Source organism: Phascolarctos cinereus, unplaced genomic scaffold (genome assembly GCF_003287225.1).
Source record: "Phascolarctos cinereus isolate Bilbo 61053 unplaced genomic scaffold, phaCin_HiC Scaffold_726;HRSCAF=1367, whole genome shotgun sequence".
In the NCBI taxonomy this organism is placed as follows: domain Eukaryota; kingdom Metazoa; phylum Chordata; class Mammalia; order Diprotodontia; family Phascolarctidae; genus Phascolarctos; species Phascolarctos cinereus.
In genome coordinates this window covers 320130123-320157809 of record NW_027556098.1, presented here as the reverse complement: position 1 = coordinate 320157809, position 27687 = coordinate 320130123, and the positions used below count along the sequence as shown (strand labels likewise).

The 27687-nt window shown below is 36.6% G+C and overlaps 1 protein-coding gene across 1 annotated transcript in view; it reads left to right on the top strand.

Annotated features, from left to right (window-relative positions):
* The window catches only part of RSF1 (remodeling and spacing factor 1), a 129099-nt gene that overhangs the window by 89558 nt on the left and 11854 nt on the right, over window positions 1-27687 (top strand). The window contains exons 9-15 of the mRNA XM_020989501.2: window positions 416-520; window positions 1670-1749; window positions 6321-6375; window positions 10081-10190; window positions 19173-19240; window positions 20997-21204; window positions 22261-22478. Of these exons, the coding sequence (XP_020845160.2) occupies window positions 416-520; window positions 1670-1749; window positions 6321-6375; window positions 10081-10190; window positions 19173-19240; window positions 20997-21204; window positions 22261-22478 (844 nt within the window). The remainder of the gene's footprint in view (window positions 1-415; window positions 521-1669; window positions 1750-6320; window positions 6376-10080; window positions 10191-19172; window positions 19241-20996; window positions 21205-22260; window positions 22479-27687) is intronic.

Here is a 27687-nt window from a genome sequence, read left to right as displayed (position 1 = left end):
AAACATAAATTATAATGCTTGGATTATTGTGAGAAAATATTTTGTAAACTATAGCACTCTATAAGAATGAGCTTTATAGCTGACTTAACATTTGAGGAAAAATAAAGATTCTGAAAGACTTTGAAGAGTATGGAGAAAAAATACTGTAATGAAAAGCAGTTGTCCTGAGGGCCAAGCTCTTTCGATTGAAGCCCTTGTTCTATCACTAACTTGTTATGTAACCCTGGCCAGGTCATTTTTCCTATCGCAATCTCAGTTTCATTGTATGTAAAAAATTAGGAGTACAGGGAATTCAAATAGGTGATCTCAGAGGTCCCTCCAAGCTATAACTCTGTGGTTTTATCTTTTCTAAAAATGGAATAATTTAATTTTTCCCATAGAATTAGGGTGACACTAATCTGTTTTTTATTTCCAGATTCTTTTGTGTGACTCATGTGACAGTGGATACCATACAGCTTGCCTTCGACCACCTTTGATGATAATTCCTGATGGAGAGTGGTTTTGTCCCCCTTGCCAACACGTATGATGACCTTTGTTTGTACTCACTCTATAATCAGTGTTTTTAGATTTAAATTAATAATGAGTGGCATCTCTATGGCATCTTTTATTCTCATAGCAATCTGTAAACACTATTTGTGGCTTGTACAGATTTCTTTACTCACAGAAACTGATGAATTATCAAAAATTATAATAGCATCCTTTGAGAAGCTATTTTTTTCTGAAACAATCCTCTCACTCCCCCTGCCCCATTCCTCTTCATTTATATATAACTCTTATTTTTAGCTTTATTTTGATTTGTATTTGCCTGAGACCTATACACCTTCTCCAACTTGATGCAAGTAAAATATTTTACATTTTGTTAATCTTTGGTTTCATTCTCCTTTTGTTTTCTACCTCTCTGCTTGCAAACAGTATTGTAGTGGGATTTTTCTTTTTGTTGTTGTTGTTCTAGGAGAGATAAAAATTTCTCTCCTCTTAGATGTTTATCCAAAGAAATTCCTTTGCAATACTGAAGGGATGGGATACAGGACTTTGTGTGGAGTCTCTATTTTTCTACCTCTCACCAAGTGTAATAGACTTTATCCCGACTTTGTTTTACAGATAAATGAACTTTGTGTGTTACTCAGTGAAGTAAAGTTGCCACATTCAGGCACATCTTTATCAGTTCAGTAGTGGATCAGTTCTGTTTTAACTTAGTATCCATTTTTCTCCCTGTGGTATTTAAGTCTTTTTTTATCTCGTTTTCTATACCTGTTGGCCAGATACTGCTGCAGCGTGAACTAGTGTGTAAGAAGTATGTGTCCCTGCATAACTGATCGTTACCTATTACCCTCAAGAGTACTTCACTTCCGAGAATTAGAGCTTGTGTTGAGTTCAGTGGAGCTCTGGGCCTTTAGTTTATCTGTCCCAGCATTTTACTAGTCTCATTTAACATGTAGCCCTGTATTAGCTCCTCTGTGATAAACATCACTTAACTTAACTTAGAAATGTCGGATGATATATATAGATATATCTATATAGATGTAGATATATCTATATATATCTATATCTTTATATCTATATCTATATATATGTATGTATGTGTATATATAAAAAGAAATGTCAGATTATTTGGCCAAAATGATTTCCTCATATGGAAAGTTGAGACCTTGTCTGTTTTTCATTACAGAAACTTCTCTGTGAGAAGCTAGAGGAGCAGTTGCAGGATTTGGATGTTGCCTTGAAAAAGAAGGAGCGTGCTGAACGAAGGTACTAAAGGTTGTATAGGGATGTTCACATTGATTCATCTTGCAGAAGTTCAACTCTACTAGCTAAGTGTTTCTTGAGGGTCCATTATATATCCAACAATGTGGAGGGAGGGTAAAGGAGAATATAAATATTACCTATCTTTAACTGTTTTGAAGGAGTTACCCTACTAGCATGACGCTGAATAAATAAGTAAATATATAGGTAACCTCAAAATAGAGGATCTAAAATGAGATTCTTTGAAAAATAAAATTATAACCAAATAATAATTATGTAAAGTTCACTGTGATGCTACATGATTGCATAGAAGTGGCTGTAGAGGTTGTCCAGTGACTATACCAGTAGAACATATGCTCTGGCATGTTTTTGCCAGACTGGAAAAGTGTCAGGTCCAGTCATGACAATGAACTGTTTAAAGATGTGTACAGAGAAGCATGTCACCAATAGGTTGATCACTTGGTGAGTTATTCTTTGGATAGGGCAACCCATGAAACAAAGAAAAGTAGAAAATGGCTCCCAGTCCTTCTATTTGTTCTTTAATGATGGTAGCAGAGCATTAGAAAACAGGACAGAGGACACTAAAACTACACAGTCTTTAGACCACTGACAAACTTCACTGTTTCTCATTAAATGTAAGGTCCAGTGACCATTTTATACTCATAATACAAGAGCAGGGACTCTTAACCTTCATAGTGTCATGACGCCCTTTGGCAGTCAGTCTGGTGAAGCCTGTGTATTCCTTCTGAGAATAATGTTTTTAAAGATAGACCATAAAATACATAGGACTAAAGAAAACCAGTTATACTGAAATACAGGTATGAAAAGATTTAAAAGTCCAGGTTCACAGACTTCAAAGTAAGAACTCCTGTACCAGATGAACATAATCTTGCCAATTTTGAGATATGCTCAGCAAAACCACAATGCAGAAGGAAATTAAATCTGAATGGAAGGACGCCTCCAGCACGTCCTTGGAAAGGCAAAGAAGGGGGCTAACAGTGACTTTTAGTATGCATCCAAAGTCAGCAAGAAACACAATTTTATTGGGTGTTTGTCCTTTCATATTATAGCGTTCATAAAAAAGTATTTTCAGTCACACCAGTTTGCAAATAGTTAAGAGTTCATTTGAAAAATAATCAGAAGGCACTAGACATGGTGCACAGGAAGGAACATGACAAGTTCCTTACAAACTTTCATATTTGTCCAAGGCACCATCGTTTCTCCAGACTCCTAGGTCTGCAGTTTGAGCACCACCATTCCTTTAGACTCTCAGCTTTGTAACTTCAGCATTATCCTCCACTCCTTACCCTCCTCCAGTAAGTCATTAAGCATTTATTAAACTCCTGCCATGTTACAGGCTTTGTGCCACAGCTTGTAAGTGTTTGAGATGGAATTCAAACACAGTTCAGCCAGAAATTTTGCAAAATGCAACAGAAAGTCCATGCATGTGAGGTCTAAACATGTTATGACATATTATAATCGAGGACTTATAAATGAGAAGTAATGTAAATGAGGTGATGTGGTGGTTATGTGTTGAGAGTGATACCATCCTCACTTGCTTTGTTGGAATCCTCATGATGTCATGATAACTCCAGCAAAACCCTTGGCATCTATGGTCAAATGTAAGCTTATTGGAAAACATGGGTGAAATTCACTGAGAATGGACATGCACGGTTGGATTATATCATTGGACAGGATACTAAGATCCTTCGGTGAATTAAAGTATAATTATGCAAAATTGTTTTTTCCTTTAATTATATGTAATAAAACATCACTTTTTTTGACATTTATTTCAGTAAATAATGATGTTTTGCTAATTTTTATCATAACTTTTTAAATGTTGCTTTTGTTGACATATTTGACTAAAAGGTAATCATAGGTCATGTTTATGCTTTATATAAGCCAGATGTAAGGAGAAAGAACAACTTATATTTAGATCATGTCTTGCCAAAGTGAAGCTATTTTCTTTTATTTTATAGTGAAAGGAAGTATGCACACAGTATAGCCTGTGGATTTGTTATTGAGCCCCCTATCTTTCACCTTGGCATCTTAGAATTTATTTACTCCTACATAGTTATATTATTGTTTCCCTTAGAACCTTTAGTTGGACCCAGGGAGGAATCATCCATTTAGTGTACAGCTTTAAAAAAAAAAGTTCCTATTGTATGAGCCTTTTTTTTCCAGCATAGCTTACACTGTCTTTCTGCAGTGATAAAGCTGATCCCACACATTGAATATTTATTTACACCTTGGAAAATGGATGTGCAGATATATGCTTGTTGCATCTTTAAAGTCGGCTTGCGTCACCGGGGAGGTGTGAAAATTTCATATTACTGACCTTAGTTTAGATAAGTAGGCTTTGCCAGCAGAGGGAAGCAGAGTACATATGATTTCTGAAGAGGTAACACTGTGTGTAAATTACAGAGCACCTGGCTTGGCTTCAGTAGAAGGAAAATATATATTTTTAAAATTTTATTAATTTATTTTGATTTATCAACAAGAGTTTAAAATTTTTCTCCCCCTTCCTCCCCACCACCCTCCCCAAGATGGCACACAATCTCATAAAGGCTATACATTTACATTCCTATTAAACATATTTTCACATTAGTGAAGTTGTAAGTAAAAATTAAAACCAATAGGAGGAACCATTAGAAAGAGGAAACAGAATGCAACAGAAGAGAAAAAAAAAGATAGCGATTCAACTTCCATAGTTCTTTCTTTGGATGTGGATAGCATTTTCCATCACAAGGCCTCTGGGGATGTCTTAGATCCTTGTATTGCTGAGAAGGGTTAAGTTTATCAATAGTAGTCATCTCACAATGTGGCTGTTATTGTGTACAAAGTTCTTTTGGTTCTGCTTATTTCACTCAGCCTCAGACCATACAAGTCTTTTCAGGTCTTTCTGAAGTCAGCCTGTTCATCATTTCTTGTAGCACAATAGTATTCCATTACATTCATATACCACAACTTGCTCAGCCATTCCCCAGTTGATGGGCATCCTCTCAATTTTCAATTCTTTGCCACCACAAAAAGAGCTGCTATGAATATTTTTGTACATGTGGGTCCTTTTCCCATTTGTATGATCTCTTTGAGATATAGCCCTAGAAGTGCTATTGCTGGGTCAAATTGTTCTCCAGAATGGTTGGATCATTTCACAACTCCACCAACAATGCATTAGTGAGAAGGAAAGGATTTCTAACAATTAGATTGGTGCAAAAATAGAATGAATGGCTTCATAAAATAATGAGTCTCCATCATTGGAAGTCAAAAGATTTATAAAGGGAAGAAACACCAGAGATTATCTAGTCAAATTCCCTTATTTTACACATTAGAAAACTAAGGCCAGATTTGTTAAGTGACTAATCCAAATTCATACAGGTCCTATAGCAAAACTAGGATTTGAAATTAGATTTTCTGACTCCACATTTAGTAATTATCATTATCAATAATAACAAGAGCTAGCATTTGTTAAATGTTGACCCTGTAACAGGCACTGTGCTAAATACTTAATAGATATTATGTCATTTGATCCTTACAACAAACCTGGGGAGTAGGAGCTATTATTATCTCCATTTTAAACTTACGGAAACTGAGGCTGACAGAAATGAAGCAAATTTTCCAGAGTTACTCAGCTAGTTAGTATCTGAGGCTGATTTGAAAGTCAGGTCTCCCTGACTCTAGGCCCAGCACACTATCCACTATCTCACCTAGCTGCTTCTAGGTGCTTTAATATTCTTTTTATTGTGCTACAGTGCCTTTTCAAATAGAGACTGGATGTCCGATTGTCTTCACAGTTATAAAATTGATGTGTGTAGGAAAAGGTGTAATCCTTTTATTCTATATGGATTCAGAGGACAAAAGTAGGACAACTGCAATTAACACTTCAGAAAAAGGTTAGACTGGATGGCTGTTGAGGTTCCTTGCAATAAATTTAAAGCTTCAACAACTCTTTTTTTCTCACCTTCATTAGCCTTACACCTGCACAACTTAGCTGCAGAAAATACAGGGTGATATGATGTGATTGAATAAGCCCTAGAGACTGGGAGTTGGAAAATGTTGAGACTTGTCTCAGCTGATGCTAACTCTTTGTGTTAACTTGGGCTAGTTCTACAGGGTGTCCAAAAGTCTTAGTCTTACTAATATGTAATCCTTTCTTTGCCTTTATTCCTAATTTATAAAATGAACTGATTGGGCAAATGAACTCTAAAATCCTTCCTAATACTAGTAATTCAATGTGTATCTGAATAGACATGTTAGTTGAAATTGCAGATAAATTAGGACCAAGATTGACTCTAGGGAAATATCCACTTTAAGTGAAGCAGCCAGGCATATTGCCTAAAGAGCCACTTTATAATCAAGAAGACCTGAGATCAGTCCCATGTTTTAAATGAGCAAAAAGAAAAAAAAATCAAATAACAATCTTGTGTAGTCACATAAAGACAATGTGTCATTTGTAATTTGATCTTAGTCTCTAATATAAAGTTAATAGTTGTTGTATTAGTAGTTTTTTACACAACTCGATATTTACAAAGCTTTCTTAAGGTAATTTTGTTTTGCTTCCTCTTTTTTTTTTTAAGGAAAGAGCGATTGGTGTATGTGGGTATCAGTATTGAAAACATCATCCCTCCACAGGTAAGGTGGTATGCTTCTAATATAAAGTAAAAATACTGATAATTTTCCTGCAAATCATTCTACCTGGAATGTAGCATGAATGGTTTGGTTTTGTTTTTGTAACAATGCAGAATGCTATTTTTTTTAGAACCAAAATTTCAGCACCTAATAGTCATTACTAAAATTAAAAAATAAGGGAACTTTACATGCCAAAAAACTATGTAAAACTGATGATGTTTAAGCATCGTTGGTATGTTGCATTTTAAGCTTTCCTAGTTGTTTCTTCAAATTAAAATTCTTTCCCAGAAAATTAGATCATAGTAAGGATTCTAAATAAGGTCAACTTTTTGGAAACAATTAACATTATTTGCCTTATGTATTCTGTTCATTTGGTTAATATTTATGTTACTTCAGTTATATGTCTGGATTTCTTTCCTCATCTCTGCTTAGCTTCCCTGACTTCAAGTCCCAGCTAAAATCCTACCTCCTTATAGAAGGACTTTCTTGGCCCTTCCTAAAGCTAATCTGTTGGCTCTTTCCAATTCATACAGTACATCATTCCTTTGTACATAGTTGTTGTTGTGCTATGAGTTTCTTGAGAGCAGGAACATCTTCTTGCCTTTGTGTGTATCCTCAGTATTTAGCATGATGCTTGGCACATAATAGACACTTAACAAATGCTTATTGACTTTACTTATTAAATGACTGTTATATCGAGGGCACTGTACTGAGAGCCCTGGAGGAGATGCAAAGTTTAGGTAAGTTATAATCCTGGTGCTAGGGTAGCTTACAGTCTCATAGGGTGATCACAGTAATACTTGATAAGTACATTGCAGAGATGCCAAACAAAATACTATCAGAGATCTCAGGGGGAGGATCATAGACAACTCTGTCACTCAGTGAAGGTGTCAAAAAGTAGCATTGAATTGGACTTTAAAAAATGGTTGGAATTCAGGCAAATAGGAGAGGAGACATTCCAGGCTGAGGGAGTGGTAGGAACCCTCTTTGTTATAGGCAAGAAAGAGCACTAGGTTCTAGAAACAGAGTAAGCAGGTCTGCTTGAAGAAATTTTCCAAATGTGCAAGAAAATAACATAACTCTGAAAAGAGAGATGGAGGCAAAAATTTGTTCTTTATTCAGTAGACAAAGAAGAATTAAATAATTTTGAGAAAAATAGAGGGCTAGATCTCTACATAAGAAAGGTAATCCTGACTGTGGTATCAGGCATTAAGTGCCTATAGTGCAAGGCCCCAGGGAGACAAGTACAAAGAATGAGATAGTCTCCTGTCAAGGAGTTTACATTCTAAGGGGAGAAACAAGTATATTGTTCCATGTGTGTCTGTAGGCGCGTGTGTGTGTGTGTGTGTGTGTGTGTGTGTATGCATGTATACATGCACAGGGGACTCTACTAGCCTTTTGGTGATCTTCCTGAAGTTCTCCTGAAATTTCAAGGTACCAGTGAAATACATGACCGACACTATATAGTTGACCAAGTACTTTACTTATAAAAGTCTTTGTGAGGTAGAGAGGTACAAGACTTTTGTCCTGTTTTACCGATCAGGAAATTGCCACTCAGAGAATTTGAATGATATGGCCAAGGTCATACAACTTATCAAAGATAGATATGTAAGTGTATGGGTAGCATTTGACTATTCACTAAGGAGGATGGCCTAGTGATAGACTATGTGTCTGTTTAAGTATTAGCTTGGCCTGGTTAAGTTGAAAAAAGCTGATCATTCTAGGCTTGACTAGATTGATGAGTTTTATTTTATTTTTCAGTGATTAAGCATTTTCTCATCCCCAGCCCCACTGGAAAAAAAAAAAAGAAAGAAAAAGGAAACTCTAATAACAAATAGTCAAGCAAAACAAATTCCCATATTGACCACATCCAAAAACATGTCTCAGATGTTTCTCATTCTTCTCTATTGTGAACTATTTTCATGAACAGTTCTCTAGAAATATGGCTATTCATTGCATTGATCAGAGTTCTTAAGTCTTTTGGAGTTGTTCATTCTTACAGTTTTGATAGTATAAATTATGATGGTTCTCATTTCACTCTGTATCAGTTCTTAAAATTTTTCCTAAAACCATTCATTTTATACAGCACAGTTGTATTCTGTTGCATTCATATAATGTTATTTGTTCAGTCATTCCTCAGTTGATAGACACCTCCTCAAAGAACTGCTATAAGTATTTTTGTGCATACAGGACTTTTTCCTGCTTTTTTTGGGGGGGAGGGGGGGCATATAGGCCTGGTAACAGGTATAGTTAAGTAACCCGGGGGGGGGGGTAGTTCCATATTGCTTTCCAGAATGACCAGTCCAATTCATCGCTCCACCAACAAGATAAGTGAGTTAACCTATGAATGAAGCGCTTTGCAAACCTGAGATCATTATGCAAATGCTAGCTCTTATGATTATTACATCAATGTACCTATTTTTCCCACAGCACTGCCAACATTTGTGCTTTTTTCCTTTAGTTTGGGGCACATTTTCATGTGGGTATAGATAACTTACTCAGTTAGATGTACAGTGGATAGAACACTGGGCTTGGACTCAGGATGACTCATCTTCATGAATTCAAATCCATCCTCAGATATTTGGTATCTGTGTGACCTTGGGCAAGTCACTTAACTGTTTGCCTCTGTTTCCTCATCTGTAAAATGGGTTGGAAAAGGAAATGACAAATGACTCCAGTGTCTTTGCCAAGAAAACTCCAAATAGAATCACAAAGAGTCAGATACAACTGAAATGATTTCGAAACAACAACAAATGGATGACTTAGATTTCTTACTTAAAAAACCTCTGTTCATATCCTTGGACTATTTGTCAGTTGAGGAATGGCTTTTATTCTTAAAAATTTTGAATCAGTGCCTTCTATGTCTTAGAAATGAGACTTTATCAGAGAAACTCACTGCAAAAAATTTTTTTCCTAGTTTAACTGTTTCCCTTTTATTCTTCACAAATCATGAATTTTAGATAAGACAGTGTAAGATCACTTGTTAAAGATTCTTACCTTTCTCTAGTAAGCAAGGTGCTGTGGAATTTAAAGTTTGATTAGTTGCTTATATCTGTAAATTTTTTAAAGCTTGGTATGGTGGAAAGAACATGATCTTTGCAAATTTTATTGCAGTACATTTCTAGTTCTTCTCCACCTACCAAACAAATGTATGTCCAAGAAATGATGAGCTCACAGATGTATAATGGCCTGAAATAAGTGGATCTTCCTCACTTGATCATACGTTTTCTATCTCATCTTTGTTTAGTATTACTGCTGAGATTTTAACAGCAAGATGGTCTAAAGGCAGTATTGGTTTCTCAGAGCTTAAACCAGCAGATCACAAATCTTACCAAGCAAGAAAGGCCTTAGGAATGGCCCAGCAATGGACTATGTGTTTTTCAGCTAAGGACTAGCCAGACCTCGTTAAGCTAAATAAAAGCTAATTATTATAGGGTTGGTTAGCAAAGTGGTCAGTTTTTTTTTAGTGAGAGCAACTCAATGAAACAATTTTATCTCCTAAGGCCCTGAAGGGAATTTCAGTTCATGTCTGTAAAAAGACGAAAATATAAATCCATGGTATATTTAGAGAAGTAAGAAATAATGTGTATACAGACTGCCCATTTGTTTTATCTTTTTGAGATATTAGAACCCTGTGAAGGCTATAAGTAAAATTTCTGTTTGATCATGAGCATTACCTACCTAATCAATATTTTGTTATTAAAACAGGAACCAGAATTAGCTGATGATCATGAAGAAAAGAAGAAAGATTCCAAAAAATCCAAAACACACTTTCTTGAAAGGAGATCAACAAGAACAAGGAAGTGTATAAGTTATAGGTAGGAAATTTTGTTTCCGTGGTTTAATGCAGGGGGAAAAATCCTAAGAAAGGCCTTTTTATTACAGAATCAACTCAGTGTGCCTCCTCCTTGTAGGGATCAAAGTTGTATTTATATCTGTTATTAGCTATTTGTAGCATGTTAGAGTTGGAAGGAACCTTGTAAGTCTCTTACTCCAGCTCCCTCATTTTACAAAAAAAGGGAGTTGAGGCTCTGTGAGATTAAGTGACTTGTTCCTTGTCAGTCATCCTGGTAGCGGCAACACCCAGATAAAAATCTTTATTCAGCTGATCTCAAGTTTCTTGTTCTTTCCATTAACACATACAACTTTAAAACTTAAAGATTTGCATGCTGGTTATCTTGCAAAACGCTGCATGATTCTTTGCAGTTAAGACCTATAAGACTAAGGACTGACTGTTTTTGTAGCACGTTCAGTAGTATGTTTCTTTGTGACTTTATTTCACAGACTTCATCACTGATCAGGGAATGAGAATCACAGAATTTCAGCATTAAAAGGCTAGTTAGTATAACCTATACCTAAATATTAATCCGCTGAATGTGATAGGGCCATTCTGGAAAGCAATTTGGAACTGTGCACCCAAAGTTATTAAACTATGTGAGTCTTTTAACCCAGTAATACCACTACAGGGCCTGTATCTCAAAGAGAAAAAAGAGGAAAAGGAATCCAAAAAGTGATCCCCGACATTCTTTTTGAGGACTTCAGATAAGGAAAAACCCACTTCTCCTGAGACATTCCATTCCATTTGATACATTTCTAATTGTTAGTAAGTCTTTACTAATATCAAGACTAAATTTGTTTCTCTACAACTGCTGCTTATCAGGGCCAAGCAGAATAAGACCCATGACATTGTCTCATGAAGACTACTGACATATATCCCTGAAATATTTCTTCTCCAGACCCATCCTATTTTTTTCAGCTGTCCTCATGTTATGCTATGAGGGAGTGGTGCAGTGGAAGAAGCCTAAACTGCCAATCCTTCATTCACTGTACCTCTTGGTATAACCTGCCAAAAGCCCATACATACACACTTAACTATGTGTGCAACCTAGATTCCTTGGTGAGGAATCTGTGTTGATTTTGTGGAAATATTTTAAGAGAACTTGATTGTGGTATTTATCTTCACAAACTTGATTATGGTTCCACTAGGAACCTTCACTGCTTTAGGAGGTCCGGAGATACTAAGAATATAATTCTCTTTTTCCCCCCCAATTTTATTAATTTATTGATTTATTAACAATCATTTCCATATGCTTTTGAGTTGAAAATTTTTCTCCCCCTTCCTCCCCCCCCCACCCTCCCCACGACGGCGCACAATCTGATATAGGTTTTACATTTACATTCCTATTAAACGTATTTTCACATTAGTGAAGTTTTAAGTAAAAATTAAAACCAATAGGAGGAACCATCAGAAAGATGGAACAAAACTCAACTGAAGGTAGAAATAAGTGATAGCGATTTGACTTCCATAGTTCTTTCTTTGGATGTGGACAGCATTTTCCATCCTGAGGCCTCTGGAGATGTCTTAGATCCTTGTAATACTGAGAAGGGTTAAGTTTAACAATAGTAGTCATCGCATAACGTGGCTGTTATTGTGTACAGGAGTCCTCTTGGTTCTGCTCACTTCACTCAGCATCAGACCATATAGGTCTTTCCAGGTTTTTCTGAAGTCAGCCTGTTCATCATTTCTTATAGCACAATAGTATTCCATTACATTCATATACCACAACTTGCTCAGCCATTCCCCAATTGATGGGCATCCTCTCAATTTCCAGTTCTTGGCCACCACAAAAAGAGCTGCTATGAATATTTTTGTACATGTGGGTCCTTTTCCCATTTGTTTGATCTCTTTGGGATATAGCCCTAGAAGTGCTATTGCTGGATCAAAGGATATGCACGTTTTTTTAGCCCTTTGGGCATAGTTCCAAATTGTTCTCCAAAATGGTTGGATCATTTCACAACTCCACCAACAATGTATTAGTGTTCCAATTTTCCCACATCCTCTCCAACATTTATCATTTTCCTGTTTTGTCATGTTGGCCAATCTGATAGGTATGATGTGGTACCTCAGAGTTGTTTTGATTTGCATTTCTCTAATCAATAATGATTTGGAGCATTTTTTTTCATATGATTATAGATGGCTTTAATTTCTTCATCTGAGAACTGTCTGTTCATATCCTTTGACCATTTATCAGTTGGGGAATGGCTTGTCTTAATTCTCTATATTTTAGAAATGAGGCCTTTATCAGAGAGACTGGTTGTGAAAATTCTTTCCCAATTTTCTACCTTCCTCCTAATCTTAGTTGCATTGGCTTTGTTTGTGCAAAACCTTTTCAATTTAATGTAATCAAAATCATCCATTTTGCTTTTCATAATGTTCTCTATCTCCTGTTTGGTCATGAATTAAGAATATAATTCTTGCTAAAGCAACTGGCCTTCTAGTTTGGTGCTGTCCTCACCAGGGTCTCAGATCCAATGCCTATTGCCTGAAGGAAAGGACCAAGGGCTTTGATGCCAAGTGCATATTTGATTTCTCTCAGTCTGTGTCATCCTCAGCCATCTTGGTGTGCAGCTGAGGAGCTATGGCCATGTGTAAGTTCATTCTTTACCTGGGGACACAGACCTGACTCCTGGCATACTCCTAGCATCCAAATAGCCCTCTGCCACTATCAGTCAGCTAACCCTCCTTTTTGTTCATTCCATTCACTTGTATCACCCTTATTGTGATTGTCATCTACATGCATCCAGATTAGTCCCCTGCCTTTATTTAGGAATTTAGTACCTAGTCGTTTTCTTTCCTGCTCACCCCCTTCCCTTATGCAGAGCAACTAAAATGCATAAACATGCTAGCTGACTAGTACACTCAACTTCCACGACCTGTCTTAACAGCCATCCTCAAAAACAATAATTCCTTAGGACTCAGCATTTCATGTACTTGTGCTGTCTGTATGCTTTTGAATGTGAAATTCTTCTTACTGCTCATAATCTCCTGTGATCTCTTTCTCTCTGACACTTCCTAAGTCTGTTTTTTTACATTACTTCTCTTCATGCTTGCTAACAGCCAGCCAGATTGGCCTACATGTGGTCTCCCATCTGTGTGCCTTTGCACTGGCTTGCCCTATGCCAATTAGACAGTCAACACACATTATTATTAAGTGCCTACATATGCCACACACTGTTTAAGTGGTGGAAGTTCAATGAAAGGGAATAAGGAATATCCTCCTTACCTTTAACCTCAATCCCTTCAAGATGCAGCTCAAGCAGCCTCTCTATGAAACTGTTGTTGATCCCCCTCAATTTCCCTTCCCCCCTAAATACCTTGTATTTATTTGTATCTATTTCTTCTGCATATACATTTATATGTATTTGTTAATTTGGGCAGCTTGATGGTGCAGTGGATAAAGCGCTAGGCCTGGAGTCCAGAAGACCTATGTTCAAATCTGGTCTCAGACCCATATTAGCTTTGTGACCCTGGTTAGGTCATTTAGCCTTTGTTTACCTTGTCTGTAAAATGGGGATAATAACAGCCCTTGCCTCCTAGTGTTGTTGGGAAGAGCAAAAGACATAATAATTGTAAAGTGCTTCACACAATGCCTGGCACATAATAAATGCTATAGAAATATTAGTTGTTGTTATTATCTCCTCTAGTAGATAGTAAACTTTTGAGTAAAAATTATTTTGGGTTTTTTTTTAATCTCAGGTGCCAATATCGTGCCTAAAATATAGTAGACACTTAATAAATGCTCATTCTTCGTCATCCCAGCAGTTTCGGTTCTTTGTATCTCTCCTAGTCCATGGCCCTCATTCTCTTCTCACTTAACTCCCTTTACAATTAACCAGTTCAGCTGAACATTGCCCTCTGTCATTCATTTCCTGCCATTACTTCCTCATGCCTGAATCACTCCCACCCACTGTCAGCCTTCTTCACCTCTTAATTTGCCAAATGCTTCTGATGAAAATTGTGCCTCTGCACTGGGACACTAACTAGTTCATACTTTCTTCTCTGCTGGGCCCTCACAGCTGCACAGACAATTCTTTTAATCTTTTCATTTCCTCCTGTGCCCCTCCCCACTGAGAACCATCCCTTGTAACAAAGAACATTTTTAGGAAAAAGAAATGGAGGTAGAAGAGAAAAAAATAATGCAGTGAAATGAATTACATGCAATGTTGCATATACATGGACCCTGCCACCATTGCAAAGGGCTTGGAGGGAGTTGTCTTCTCATTTCTCTACTCTGGAGTCAAACTTATTCTTTGTAATTTTGCAATGTTCATTTTCATTTCTTTTGTAGTTGTTATTCTTTCCATTTCCGTGTTGTAATCCTTATGTGTATTTCTCTGGCTCTCCCTATATTACTTTGCATCAGTTCATGTGAGACTTTCCATATAATGGAAAGTGATATTCCATTACATTTGTTATCACACTCAGTGGATATTTTCATTTGCTATCAAAGAAAGTGTTGCTATAAATATTTTGATGTATAGTGAACCCTTCTTTTTGTCAGCAACCCCCTTGGGGTATATTCTTAATCCTGGAGCCCCTGAGTCAAAAGGTCTGTACGTTTTAGTCACTTTTTTCACATAATTCCAAATTACTTTCTAAATGGCTGCAGTGATATTCCTCTCTTTTCACACCCCCTCCCACAGTGACCCCTGTAGACTTAACTTTTGTCATCTTTGCCATTTTGCTAGGTGCCAGGTAAAACCTAGGGTTCCTTGCTTTGTGTTTCTTTTATCAGTGATTTGAAACATTCTTTCATATGGTTTTTGTCTGCAATTTTTCTGAGAACTGTTTGTTTATGTCCTTTTGTCACTTCTGTGTTGGGGAATGGCTTTTGTTTTTCTGTATTTCTCTTTGTTGTCTATATATCTTAGATACCAAACCCTTATCCAAGAAATTTGGTACACAGATTTTTTTCCCAGGCGATGGCTTCCCTTCTTATCCTAGGTGCCTTAATTTTTTGTGTGCACAAAAGCTTTTCAATTTCAGGTATTCAGAATTATCTCTTATTCTTTGTAATGATCTCCATTCCTTGTTTGGTTAAGAATTCATCTCCTACCCATAGCTGTGAAAGATATGTGCTCTTTTTTTTTTAAATGATATGATCTTGAATATTCAGGTCATGTATCCATTTTGAATTTATTATTGAATCTGTTTTAATATATTCACCTGAACTTAATTTTTGCCAGACTACTTTGCAATTTTCCCGGCAACCTTAACAAATATAAATGAGTTCTTTTAATGATTTGCACTTTTAGGTTTATTGAACAGTAGGCTGTTGTTGTTCCATTTCTCTTTTGTCTAATTTTGTTTCATTGTTGTATTTTTCTGGTTTTAACTAATAGTAAATGATTTTCAGTGCTTTATAATGTAATTTGAGGTCTGGAATTGCTATTCTTCCTTCATTCCTACATTTTTTTCATTATTTCCCTTGATATCCTAGATCTTTTGTTCCTTTAAATGAATTTTGTAGCATTTTATTTAACTCTGTAGGATTTCCCTTTGGAAGTTTAAGTACTGTTCTGAGTCTGTAAATTAACTTTGACAGTGTTATTCAGTCAGAGGAAAAATTATATCCCTAAAAATATACATTAGCAGAATAGAAAAAGAAAGCACTAATGAACTGAATATATATTTACAAATTCAGATCAATGTTACTAATGAATTAGATCATTTGCAATGGTGATACTCTAGAATAGGGATTTTTAAAAAAATTTTTTTTTTTGCTTTTTTGTGAGGCAATTGGGGTTAAGTGACTTGCCCAGGGTCACACAGCTAGTAAGTGTCAAGTGTCTAAGGTCAGATTTGAACTCAGTTCCTCCTGACTCCAAGGCTGGAGTTCTCTCCACTGTGCCACCTAGCTGCCCTTAAAATAGGGATTCTTTGCATTTTTTGTGTCATGGACTCTTGGTGTTATGGTGAAGTCTTTGGACTCCTCAGAATAATGTTTTTAAAAGTTAAGGGAAATGCTAAATTTCATTCAGAGGTTAGTGAAAAAAAAGATGTAATTTTTCCCATCCACAATCTCCTGAAATCTCTGAGTGCATTGGGGATCTCTGGGCTAGGTTAAGAACCTCTATTCCTGAAGTTTTCCCAGCAAATACAAGGATAAAGCAAAGGTGCTCACTTTCCCTATTATTATTTGATAAAGTTCTAGAAATACTAACAATAGCAGTAAGAAGAGAGAAAGAAACTAAAGACTTAAAGGCAGAGAAGAGAGAAAACTGTCCCTATTTTCTGATGACATGATGACTTATAAAATTCTAGAGAATCAGCAAAGAAAGTGGTTGAGACAACGTCAGTAAAGTTGCTGAAAATAATCTGACAAAAATAAAAAAAAATTCTATAAAATAACATAATCCCAAAAGCGATAATTGGGTGATCTTATTCAAAGTAACTACAAAATGCATAAAATAAATAGCTGCAATGATATTTAATGTTTATGGCTGTGCCTGCTTTACCAATATAATAAAAATGACAATATCATTAAAGTTAATGTACAGTTTTAATGCTCTACCAGATCAGGCTACCCAAAGGAGAGCTTATAGAGCAGATACAATGATAACAAAATTCATGTGGAGAAATCTTTTTTATTCTTATTTGATTTTCAATCACACTTAGCAACGATATTTTAAATTTTATCATACTTCTTATGCTCATTTCCTGCTCTACTCTTCAGATATCTTCACCTCCCACCTTACCGAGAAAATGTGGGCCATATGTTGCAAGCACCTTCATTTCTCCTTTTTCAAACTTCAATTTCTTCTTCCTTCTCTCCTATCTTTACAACTCTCCTTTCCCCTTTTACCCTCACCTAGTAGGAAGACGTTGGTTCTTCCTTCGCCAACACCAGCTCCTGTGATTGTGCTCTCTATCCTATTCTGTCTATAATCTCTTTTTCCTCATATTATTTCCTTTCCCTCCTTATATTCAATGTCACTCTATCTTCTGGGTCCTTTATTGCCTACAAAAATGCTCTGGTCTACCCTGTGTTTTTTTCATAGTTTCATAGAAACTTAGAAGAAATCTTAGTAGTAATGAAATCCAAACTTCTCATCTTAGAGTTCAAAAAACTGATCAAGGTGAAGGAGTTTTCCTTAGGTCTCACAGGTTTTAAGATGCAATCATATCAGAACTCAGTTCTTCTGACGTAAAATGCAGTAGTATTTCTACTGCACTACACCACCTTATGTGATCCTGTCAAGGTACCAGCCTATGTCTGTTTTCCCTTTTACTGACAGACTCCTAGAAAGAATCTTTTCTATTCACTGCCCCCTCTTGCTCATACCCCTTACACTCCTCAGCACCTTACAGTTTGGATTCTAGGCTTACTCCTTGACTCTTTCAAAAGTTACCATCAATTTCTTACCTCCTAAATTCAATATTCTTTTTTCAGTCTTCATTTTCCATGACCTCTCTGCAGCTCTTGACACTACCTGACTAGCTCTTTCTTCTGAAGATTCCTTCCTAGACTTCCTTAATGCTACACTCTCTTGACTGTTCCACCAGGCTGATTTCTTCTTCTCAGTCTCCTTTGCTGGACCATCTCTTGTCTGTGGTTATGTTGAAGGGTTCCATCCTGAACCTTCTCCTTTTTTCGCTGTTTTCTCTTCCATGGTGATTTCATCTGCTCTCATAGGTTAGAATGTCATTCCTATGTAAATGACTCCCAAATACACACGCACATGCACATTCTCACACATAATATATATGTTTATGAAATAGCTAAATTTTACGTAGGACTGTAAAGTTTGTGAAGCACTTTACATATATTAACTCATTTTACTGTCATAACAACCCTGGGAGGTAGGTGCAGTTATCTTTATTTTATAGGTGAGAAAACTAAAATTGAGATTAAGTAACTTGCTCAGAATCACACTAGTAAGTATCTGAGGCAGGATTTTTTTTTAATTAAATTTTTTTTTCAGTTCTGAATTCTCTCTGATGTAACATTTTGAACTCAGGTCTCCTTATCTACTGTACCACCTAGCTTTCTTTCGAATGTTTAAGTGTCTCCTGAACTGTCCTGACCTATGTTATTACTGGGCTATTGCACATGTCAATTTGGATGTCCCGTAGGCATCTCAAACTCAACATGTCCCAAATGAAAACCTAATCAAGCCTATCCTCCAACATCTACTATTTTCTCAGTCACCTGGGTTGACAGTCTCTTGATGCATCTCCCCAGTATCCAGTCAGTTGCTAAAGCTTTTCGAGTTCATGTCCACAATCTCTCCTATTCATACCTTTCTCATAACTTGTATCACAACACCCCCCACCCCCAGTCATATCTTCTCATCTCTGAGGTTCAATTTCCTTATCTGTGACATGGTGATAAAATTTGCCCTGCCACCTCACAGAGTTATAAAGAAATTATCTTGTAAAACTTCAACACTATAAAAATGCAAGTTAATTCAAGTGAAGCTGTATTCTTTTGCACATAATACTCAAGAAGAGGCAAAATAACATTTAAATGATCAACAAGATGTTTATATTAATTAAAGGAAGGTGGTATCCACATCATAACTTGTGTTAACTTTTACTTCTGGAGATATTTCCAAAATGCAAAGACACCATCTTTGTTTCTTTGAAAGAGCACATTTATGGGTCTTCATTTCCCACTAGCCTTTTCTTTCTAAAGTTCTTTTCTTTTGTTTCGGTCATGCATGAAGCTCTTCACGTATTCCCTAACTGTAAGTAAGGGGAGAGTGTTTCATAAAGCATGCACAATAGAATGAAGGGGAGGACCACACAGCTGTGAGTTGGGCAGGCTGGGTTTTTCTCTTATCTCTACTGTTAACCAGATATGTAATGTTGGGCAAGTTACTTAACTATATTTAGGTTAGGTTCTCGCATCAATAAAATGGGATAGTTTTTTAAACACGATTTCAAACCATGAAATTCTAGTTATTTATATAAATTATGTCCAAGTTTTAATGTAAACATTATGTGATTGTTTTAGATTTGATGAATTTGATGAGGCAATTGATGAAGCCATTGAAGATGATATCAAAGAAGCTGATGGAGGGGGTATGTCTCTATTATTTTCAGCCCTGTCGAAAATATACTCCACATACCCTGGAAAAGGACAACAGGTTTAAATATTATATAGTAAATGTTACTAGTGTGTATAATATGATGAGCAATCTCATTTTCAAATTAAATACTCCTGATTATTGTTAAAAGTGTAAAACCAGGCTTTATTTATTATGAGGGAGTTTTTGTTCTATGGCTGGTTCTAAATTCTATATTTTCATTATAAATATTAAAAGTGTTTACTTTTTCCCCCAAGTGGAAAATCAAAGGAAAGTTTTCACATGAGGTGTGTTGATTTAGAGTATTTGTTTTCAGAAAAGCTCATTGGTGACTTTTAGATAATCTGTTTTTCATCTTGATTTCATAATCAAGGCTCTCATAATCAGGATCTGTTAAGTTTTGTTACAATAAAAGACTGGAGTAGTTACTATAAGGGTACCTAATGAATTAAGAGACTCGATCATAGTTGCCTCTCGTAATCTGATCCTCTCAGGACAGCTTCTGGTTTTCTCTCAGACATCAACAAAGACCAATACATCCGCTTCTGAGAGACACCCATTATTCCTTGTGAATACGCAATGTGTGGATTCAGAGAGACAAAACAACCCAAAGTGTGCGGGAATCACATTCCAAAAAGCAATGTTGATATCTATATAATGGATGGTGGTGTGAGTGTTCCAGTTGTGGAGCCAACCCAGATTTATGCAACAATAACTTGCCTTCCCCAAGTAGAGGCAGGTAGCCTGACCAGGTTGCTAACATTGGAGTATTCCTGCTATTGGTTGTTATTGGCCTCTTCATTTAGAGAAAGACAGTAGAGTCTATTGATGAAAACATGCCCTGTTCAATATAAGTGCTTTTCTTTTTACTGCCAGGTCCTTGAACATTGACAGTTTCTTTGTCTCACTTCATAATCTTGTGAAGGATGGGGTCACTTCTATTGACTATAAATGGTTGTTTGTTTGTTTTTAACTTCTGTCAGATAACCAGACTTATAAACTAGAGATGACATCAGCCTGTGTTGTCTAGCTAGAGTATAATGGCACCAGGTCCATTCACAGGAAAGCTCTCAAAAGACCTGTCTACCAAGTAGGTTAACTGAAAGGCAGCAGAGGTGGAAATGGCCTTGCCAAGGGAGTCTGCCATTTTTTGAACAAAACTTAGACTTAATTAAATTTGTTAGCAGCATTACAGATTTACCAGCTGAGTTTTTATTGTTTTTCATTTTCAGGGATAATATTGCCTAGTAAACTGAGAACTAACCTGATTTCAGATCTCATCTCTGATGATCATTATCTTTGTGACCACTGTCAAGTCTTTTAACCTCTCTGTGCCTCAGTTTCGTCATTTGTGAAATAGGGATGTTATTACCTATAGTGCTCTTCTCATTGGGTTATTGCAAGTCTGAATTGTGATCATCTTTTTAAAGCTTCACAGACATGAAAGTGCCATCTGTTTGCTATTGTTATTAGTCAGTCCGGTGCAGGGTGGCCAAGCCTTCTCTATAATAAACAGGTTTGTTTGGCATAACTAGAGGCAGCTACTAACAGCCATTCTTTGACATTTTCTTGACTGTCTTGTTACAGCATAAATACTAGGTCTGGTTCAGTAGGCTGAAGTAGTGGGAAAGCTGCTTATTGGTTGAAATGGGGGGGGGTGAAGGGTCGCAGAGGAAGATGAGGTATTTTTTTGTAAAAGATAAACTGTGAATGCTCCATTTCTTCACTTTTTTCTCCTTTCTTTGATATAGGAATTGGCAGAGGAAAAGATATTTCCACCATTACAGGTCACCGAGGGAAAGACATCTCAACCATTTTGGAAGAAGAAAGGAAAGAAAGTAAGCGGCCACAGCGGGCAGCTGCTGCTCGACGGAAGAAACGGCGGCGGCTAAATGACCTTGATAGTGACAGCAATCTGGATGAAGAGGAGAGTGAGGATGAATTCAAGATCAGTGATGGGTAAGCTGGAAATGGAGAGACAGAGTCACTGGTATAGTCCAGCAGTGACCCAGCCAGAGATGCTCAGAGGCCTCGTGGGCCAGTTCTTACTGATATGGAGTAGAAAGAGAACTTGAACTATCAGAGAAGCTAAAGCTCTTTATTCTTTGTACATTGCAATAAAAATTAGTCTTGGGGGCAGCTAGATGGTGCAGTGGATAGATTACTAACCCTGGAGTCTGGAGGACCTGAGTTCAAATCCAGCCTCAGACGTGTGATAGAATCAGTCTTGAATTAACTGCTTCAGTTTTTAAACTTTTGTCCCACTTTAATTAACCACCATAGATGCAACTATGCCACTTAAAGGTATTTGTTAGCCGTTAACCAACTATTTCTTAAACACCCATTATTTGTAAGGCACTGTACTAATTAGCTTGTGCTAGAAGTGATGTTTTTCCCTTCCTCAAATCCCTTGTACCTTTCTTTTGAATCTCTCCTCTTCATTTATGACATTCTAAATATTAATATGCTTATTTGTGTAAATATCTTTTTTTCCTATTAGGTTATAAATTTTCTTAGATGAATGATCTGTTCTTTCTCATTTGTTGCCTTAGCACCTGTATTTATAGCACATGCCCTGTGTACAGGAGATATATTCCATAAATGGGTTTGGGAGTTTTTTTGCCATGTTTTTTATTTGTTTGGGCTTTTTGCATTGAATTGGACAACAGAGAAAAATAAAACAATGTATGCCTCCCAGGCACTTAAAATCTGGCAATTATATCTGAATCTAGCATGTTTATAGTTTCAGAGTACTTTATGTGGACCATCTCACTTGATGGGGAGGTAGCTTGACTATGTTATTCCCATTTTACTTAATTTCCTGATTATACAAGAAAGAAAATTCAGGCACATGATGACTGGTTCATGTTAGAACCCTTCCTAATGCTAAAGTTGGCATAATAAATTAGTACAAGGGCTGGGAATTGAAACTAGATCTCTCAGGTCTTGGCAAGTTTTCTCAGCAAACATTCCCAATCCATTCTTTATTGTCCATAATTTTCGCCTCTTGAACAGATCTCAGGATGAGTTTGTTGTGTCAGAGGAGAACCCAGATGAGAGTGAAGAACAGCCATCAAATGATGACAGTGACACCGAATTCTGTGCCCGAAGACCCCGGCGACACCACTCCAAGCCAATGAGGCAGAGCAGGCGTTTGAGAAGAAAGACAGTGAAGAAAAAGTACTCTGATGATGATGAAGAGGAAGACTCTGAGGAGAATAGCAGAGCATCTGGTAGGAATCACTCTTGTATCAGCATTTCATCCCACACCAATGTGTCTTAGCTTTATAATTTAAAAATGCCTAAGATAAGAAAAGACTTCATTCTGAAATGTTCAGATATAGTATGAGATTTCTTTTGTTCCAGGCATATTTTCTATCTTTAGTTCCTACATTTTTAATTCGGTTATATTCTGCCAACATTAACTAAGCATCTACCATGTCCCAAGCTCTTTGGGCTACAGAAATAAGTAACATGTTCCCTGAACCTCAGAGAGTTTACAGCCTAATTTGGGGGGAAAGATGTACACTCCAGTAGACACATACATCCTTGTGTCCTGGCACAGTATCTTACACACAGGAGGTTGCATAATGTCAATTGAATTAAATTGAAAATCACTGGTGTAGGGCCTAAGAGTTTAGCTGAGTGCTGATGGTGCTCACAGAAGATGGGGATTCTCAGTTCTGTCCTGCAAAGTCCACGTGTGTACTGGATGTGCCTCTGGCTGATAGTGCACAACAAAGAGTTGTGACTGTTGAACCAGGTCAGTAGTAGATGTTTCCATGAACAGACTGCATCTTATCAATATTTGAAGGAAAATTTCTCATTTGAGGATATTCATTCTCTAACATTTGTAACATCTTGACTCTCATTAAAATTGTAGACAGGAAGAAGTCTATTTACCATACTTACTCCTTATGAAAAGGACCCTGCTGTCAGTTAATTGATAAACATTTCCTAAGTACATAATATGTGCTGTTAGGTGCCGTGCTAGGCACTGGTGATACAAGGGTAAAGAATGAAATAGTTGCTACTCTCCTGGATCTTGCATCCATGTACTACACAAATAGACTTTCATTTATTATTTGGTCATTTTGCAGTCATGTCCAACTCTTCATGAGTACACATGTACATACAAAATAAGAGAATATTTACAAATAATGATAGTTGACATTTATTTATCACCTTAAGGTTTAAAAAGCACCATACATATATTACCTCATTTGATCCTTACAATAACCTTATGAGGTAGCTGCTATTAATACCCCCATTTTACAGTTGAGGAAACTGAGGCAGTGAGGTTAAGTGACTTGTCCAGGATTGCATACTAAGTGTTGGAATTTGAACTCAGGTGTTCCTGACTCCAGCTCCACTGATTTTATCCACTGTGCAGCCTAGCTGCCTATAGCAGAGTAGTTAAATGCAAGGTCATTATCAAGGGGAGCCACGAACAGTTGGGATAAGAAAAGGCTTCGTGGGGGCACAGCTAAGATGGTGAAGTAAAGGGAGGGACTTGCTTGAGTTTTCCCAAATTCCCCTTCAAACAACTTTGTAAGTAATGCCTGAGAATGAATTCTGAGCAGCAGAACCGACACAAGGACTGGGTGAAAGGTTGGCAGGAAAGGTCTGTCACACCAGGGTGAGAGTGGAGTGCAATACAGGCCACACATCTCAGCAAGACAGCACCATGTTTTGGGGGCAGTGGCTGCTACAGCAGTAGAGGCAGCTTCCTGAGCTCTCAGTCCACCGACAGTAAAGGGGTCGGACAACTGGTAAGAAAAACGGGACCTTTTGCTGGCATTTGGTCCAGGATACTGTTACATTGCCCATACGTGGTCCAGGTTGAATTCCCAGGACCAAGAGGTACACTAACAGGAGCAGGGACCCTGGTCACACTTCCTCACAGACCGGAACATAGACCAAGAGAGAAGTGATTACACCTCTCCTTAGATCATACCACCTTGAAAGAACTAAAAACCTTCAGACCCCCAGAACTAGTTCTGAAAACAGCAGTATGAAAAATCTGAACCTTGGGATAATGCCCTCTCTACCGTAGGAGCACAGCCCAACTTTAACATAAAAGTAAAAATTCAAGAAATAGGCTGGGAAATGAGCAAAGAACAAAAAAAGACCATAGAAAGTTACTGTGGTGACAAAGTAGGTCAAAACACAAACTCAGAAGAAGGCAACAAAGCTTTAATAGCTATGTACTAAGCCTCAAAGGAAAATGTAAATTGTTCTCAGGCCTCAAAAAAAAGAATCCCTCAAAGCGCTTAAAAAGGATTTTAAAAATCAAATAAGAGAGGTAGAAGCAAAATTGAGGAAAGAAATGAGAGTGATACAAGGAAATAGTCAACACTAATATGAAATATGTTTTATATGATTGCACATATATAACCTATACCAAATTGCTTACTGTCTGAGGGAGGGAGAAAATTTAGACCTCAAAATTTCACTTAAAAATGAATGTTAAAAATTGTCATTACATGTAACTGGAAAAATACTGTTTTTTAAAAAAAGATATCAAGTACATGATATAACATTTTATGTCCCTTTTGAAGCGACTTAATTGAAATTTTCAAATTGTGTTTTTATAGCATAGATGGAATTTTTCTGCTTTGCCATTATAGTAAGAAAGAATTTGTGTCCCCAATTTGTAAATTACCAGAGGACATTTTTGTAAATACATTAAAGCTTAATTTTAAAAATAAAAAGACATATTGAAGAAAAAGAAAAAAGTCAACACCTTGGTAAAAGAGGTACAAAAAAATACTGAAGAAAATAACACCTTAAAAAAAGAGAATAGGCCAAATGGTAAAAGAAGCACAAAAATCCACTGAAGAGAATTTCTTAAAAAGCAGAATTGACCAAATGGAAAAAGAGGTACAAAAATTCACTGAAGAAAAGGAACTCCTTAAAATTTAGAATTGGGCAAGTGGAAGCTAATGACTTCATGAGACATGAAGAAACAATTAAACAAAATCAAAAGAATGAAAAAAAATAGAAGAAAATGCAAACTCTCTCATTGGAAAAACAATTGACCTAGGAAATAGATTGAGGAGAGATGATTTAAGAATAATTGTACTACCTGAAGACCATGATCAAAAAAAAAAGCCTACACATATTTCAAGAAATTATCAGGTAAACTACCTTGATATTTTAGAACCAGAGGGCAGAATTGAAGTTGAAAGAATCTACCACTCACCACCTCCTGAAAGAGATCCCCAAATGAAAACTTCCAGGAATATTATAGCTCAATTCCAGAGCTCCCTGATCAAGGAGAAAATATCGCAAGCAGCCTGAAAGAAACCATGCAAATATTGTGGAGCCACAGTCAGGATAACAAAAGACTTAGCAGCTTCACATTAAAGGATTGGAAAACTTGGAATATGATGTCTGGAGGACAAAGGATTATAACCCTACCCAGCAAAATAGAGTATAATTCTTCAGGGGGAAAAAATGGATATTTAATGAAATAAAGGACTTGTAAGCATTCCTGATGGAAAGACCAGAGCTGAATAGAAAATTTGACTTCAAATACAAGACTCAAGTATAAGAAGATAAACAGTAAAGAGAAGGGAAATGAGCAGAACCAGGAGAACATTGTACACAGTAATATTATAATAATGATCAGCTGTGAGGCATTTGGCTATTCTGATCAAGACAATGATCCAAGACAGTTCTGAAGGACATATGATGAAAAATGTTATTCACCATCTAGTGAAAGAACTGATGAGTCTGAATACAGACTGAAACTTTTTTCTACTGTCTTTTTACTACTTTTTTTTAGTCTGTTTTCTTTTGCGATATCATTAACGTGGAAATACATTTTGCCTGACTTCACATGTATAATTTATATCAAATTGCTTGCTCTCTCAAGGGGGCAGAGGAGGGATTTGGAACTCAGAATTTTTTAGAAACAAATATTAAAAAATGCTTACATGTAATTGAGAAATATTTAATGAAATAAAAAATTTGTTGGTGAAAAATCCTTTGCAGTTTGAAAAAATAACTAATTGGATATATGGAAGGAGAATCAGGAGTTGTTGAGCACTGAAGTTACAAATTTGGGAGACTGAAATGGCAGTTGACTTCAAAAGAAAGTTTAAAACTTGGGGGAAATTTGGAACGGAGGTGATTTGAAAGGAATAATTTGTGGGATATTGAGTAGAAATTTTTCTTTAAAAAATTGGTAGAATTCTGAGGATGACATTTCTTATTCTAACCACATTGATTTTACTCATGTAAAATTTTATTAATTTTACATAATCAGACTATTCTGGCATGTCTTTTGTGATTTTCCAGACCTCTTCTGTTTTGCTAATAAGGAAACCAAGTTGCCTAAAATATGATAGATAGTAAATTTGAACTGGGATTGGAACCCAGGTCTTCTTCTACCATCAAATCAAGCTAAGGTGTGCTAAGGCCTGTTCATGAACAATAATAATAATAAAAAAAGTTCCCCATGATAAAGTATGTAAGAAGCCATCTTGCATGGTGGTTGGAGAGCCTTCTAGGACCACCTGGTGTATACCTGCTTATTCTGACCTATATGTGATCCTTGGCAAGTCCTTTAACCTCTCAGTGCTTAAAACAGCTCTTTAAGACTCTGACTTACAGATAAGCAGCTGCTTTGTTTTGGAGTAGAAACAAGTTTCCTCATCCCTCTACCAACATCACCAGTCCAATCCCTTTTCATCTGTCAAATATATTTAGCACTTTAAGGTTTGCCAAGTATTTTACAGACATCTCATTTGATCTTTACAACAGACATGTAACTAAGACACATAGGAAACTGATTCAAATTAATATGATTTCTCTTTTCATATTCATGTTTTTATGCTTCTCTTGAGTCTTGTGCTTGAATGTTGGATTTTCTGTTCAGCTCTAGTCTTTTCATCAGGAATGCTTGGAAGTCCTCTATTTCATTAAGTATATATTTTCCCCCCTGTAGGATTATACTCAATTTTGCTGGGTAGATTATTCTTGGTTGCAAGTCTAGTTACTTTGTGTTCTGGAATATCATATTCCAAGCCCTCCACTCCTTTAACATGGAAGCTGCAAAGTCTTGTGTAATCCTTACTGTGGCTCCATTGTTTTTGAATGGTTTCTTTCTAGCTGCTTGCAGTTCTCCTTGTCCTAGGAGTTTAGGAATTTGGCTATAATTGTGAGAGTTTTCATTTTGGGAACTCTTTGAGGAGGTGATCAGCGGATTCTAATTTCTATTTTCCCTTCTGGTTCTAATACATGAAAGTAGTTTTCCTTTACAGTTTTTTCAAATATGATGTCTAGGCAGTTTTGTTTGTTTGTTTTCCCCGTAGCTTTCCAGATAGTCCAAAAATTCTTCAATTATCTCTCCTCAATATGTTTTCCAGGTCAGTTTTGTTTTTCAAATGTTCACATTTTTTTCTGTTTTTTCATTCCTTTGACTTTGTTTTATTG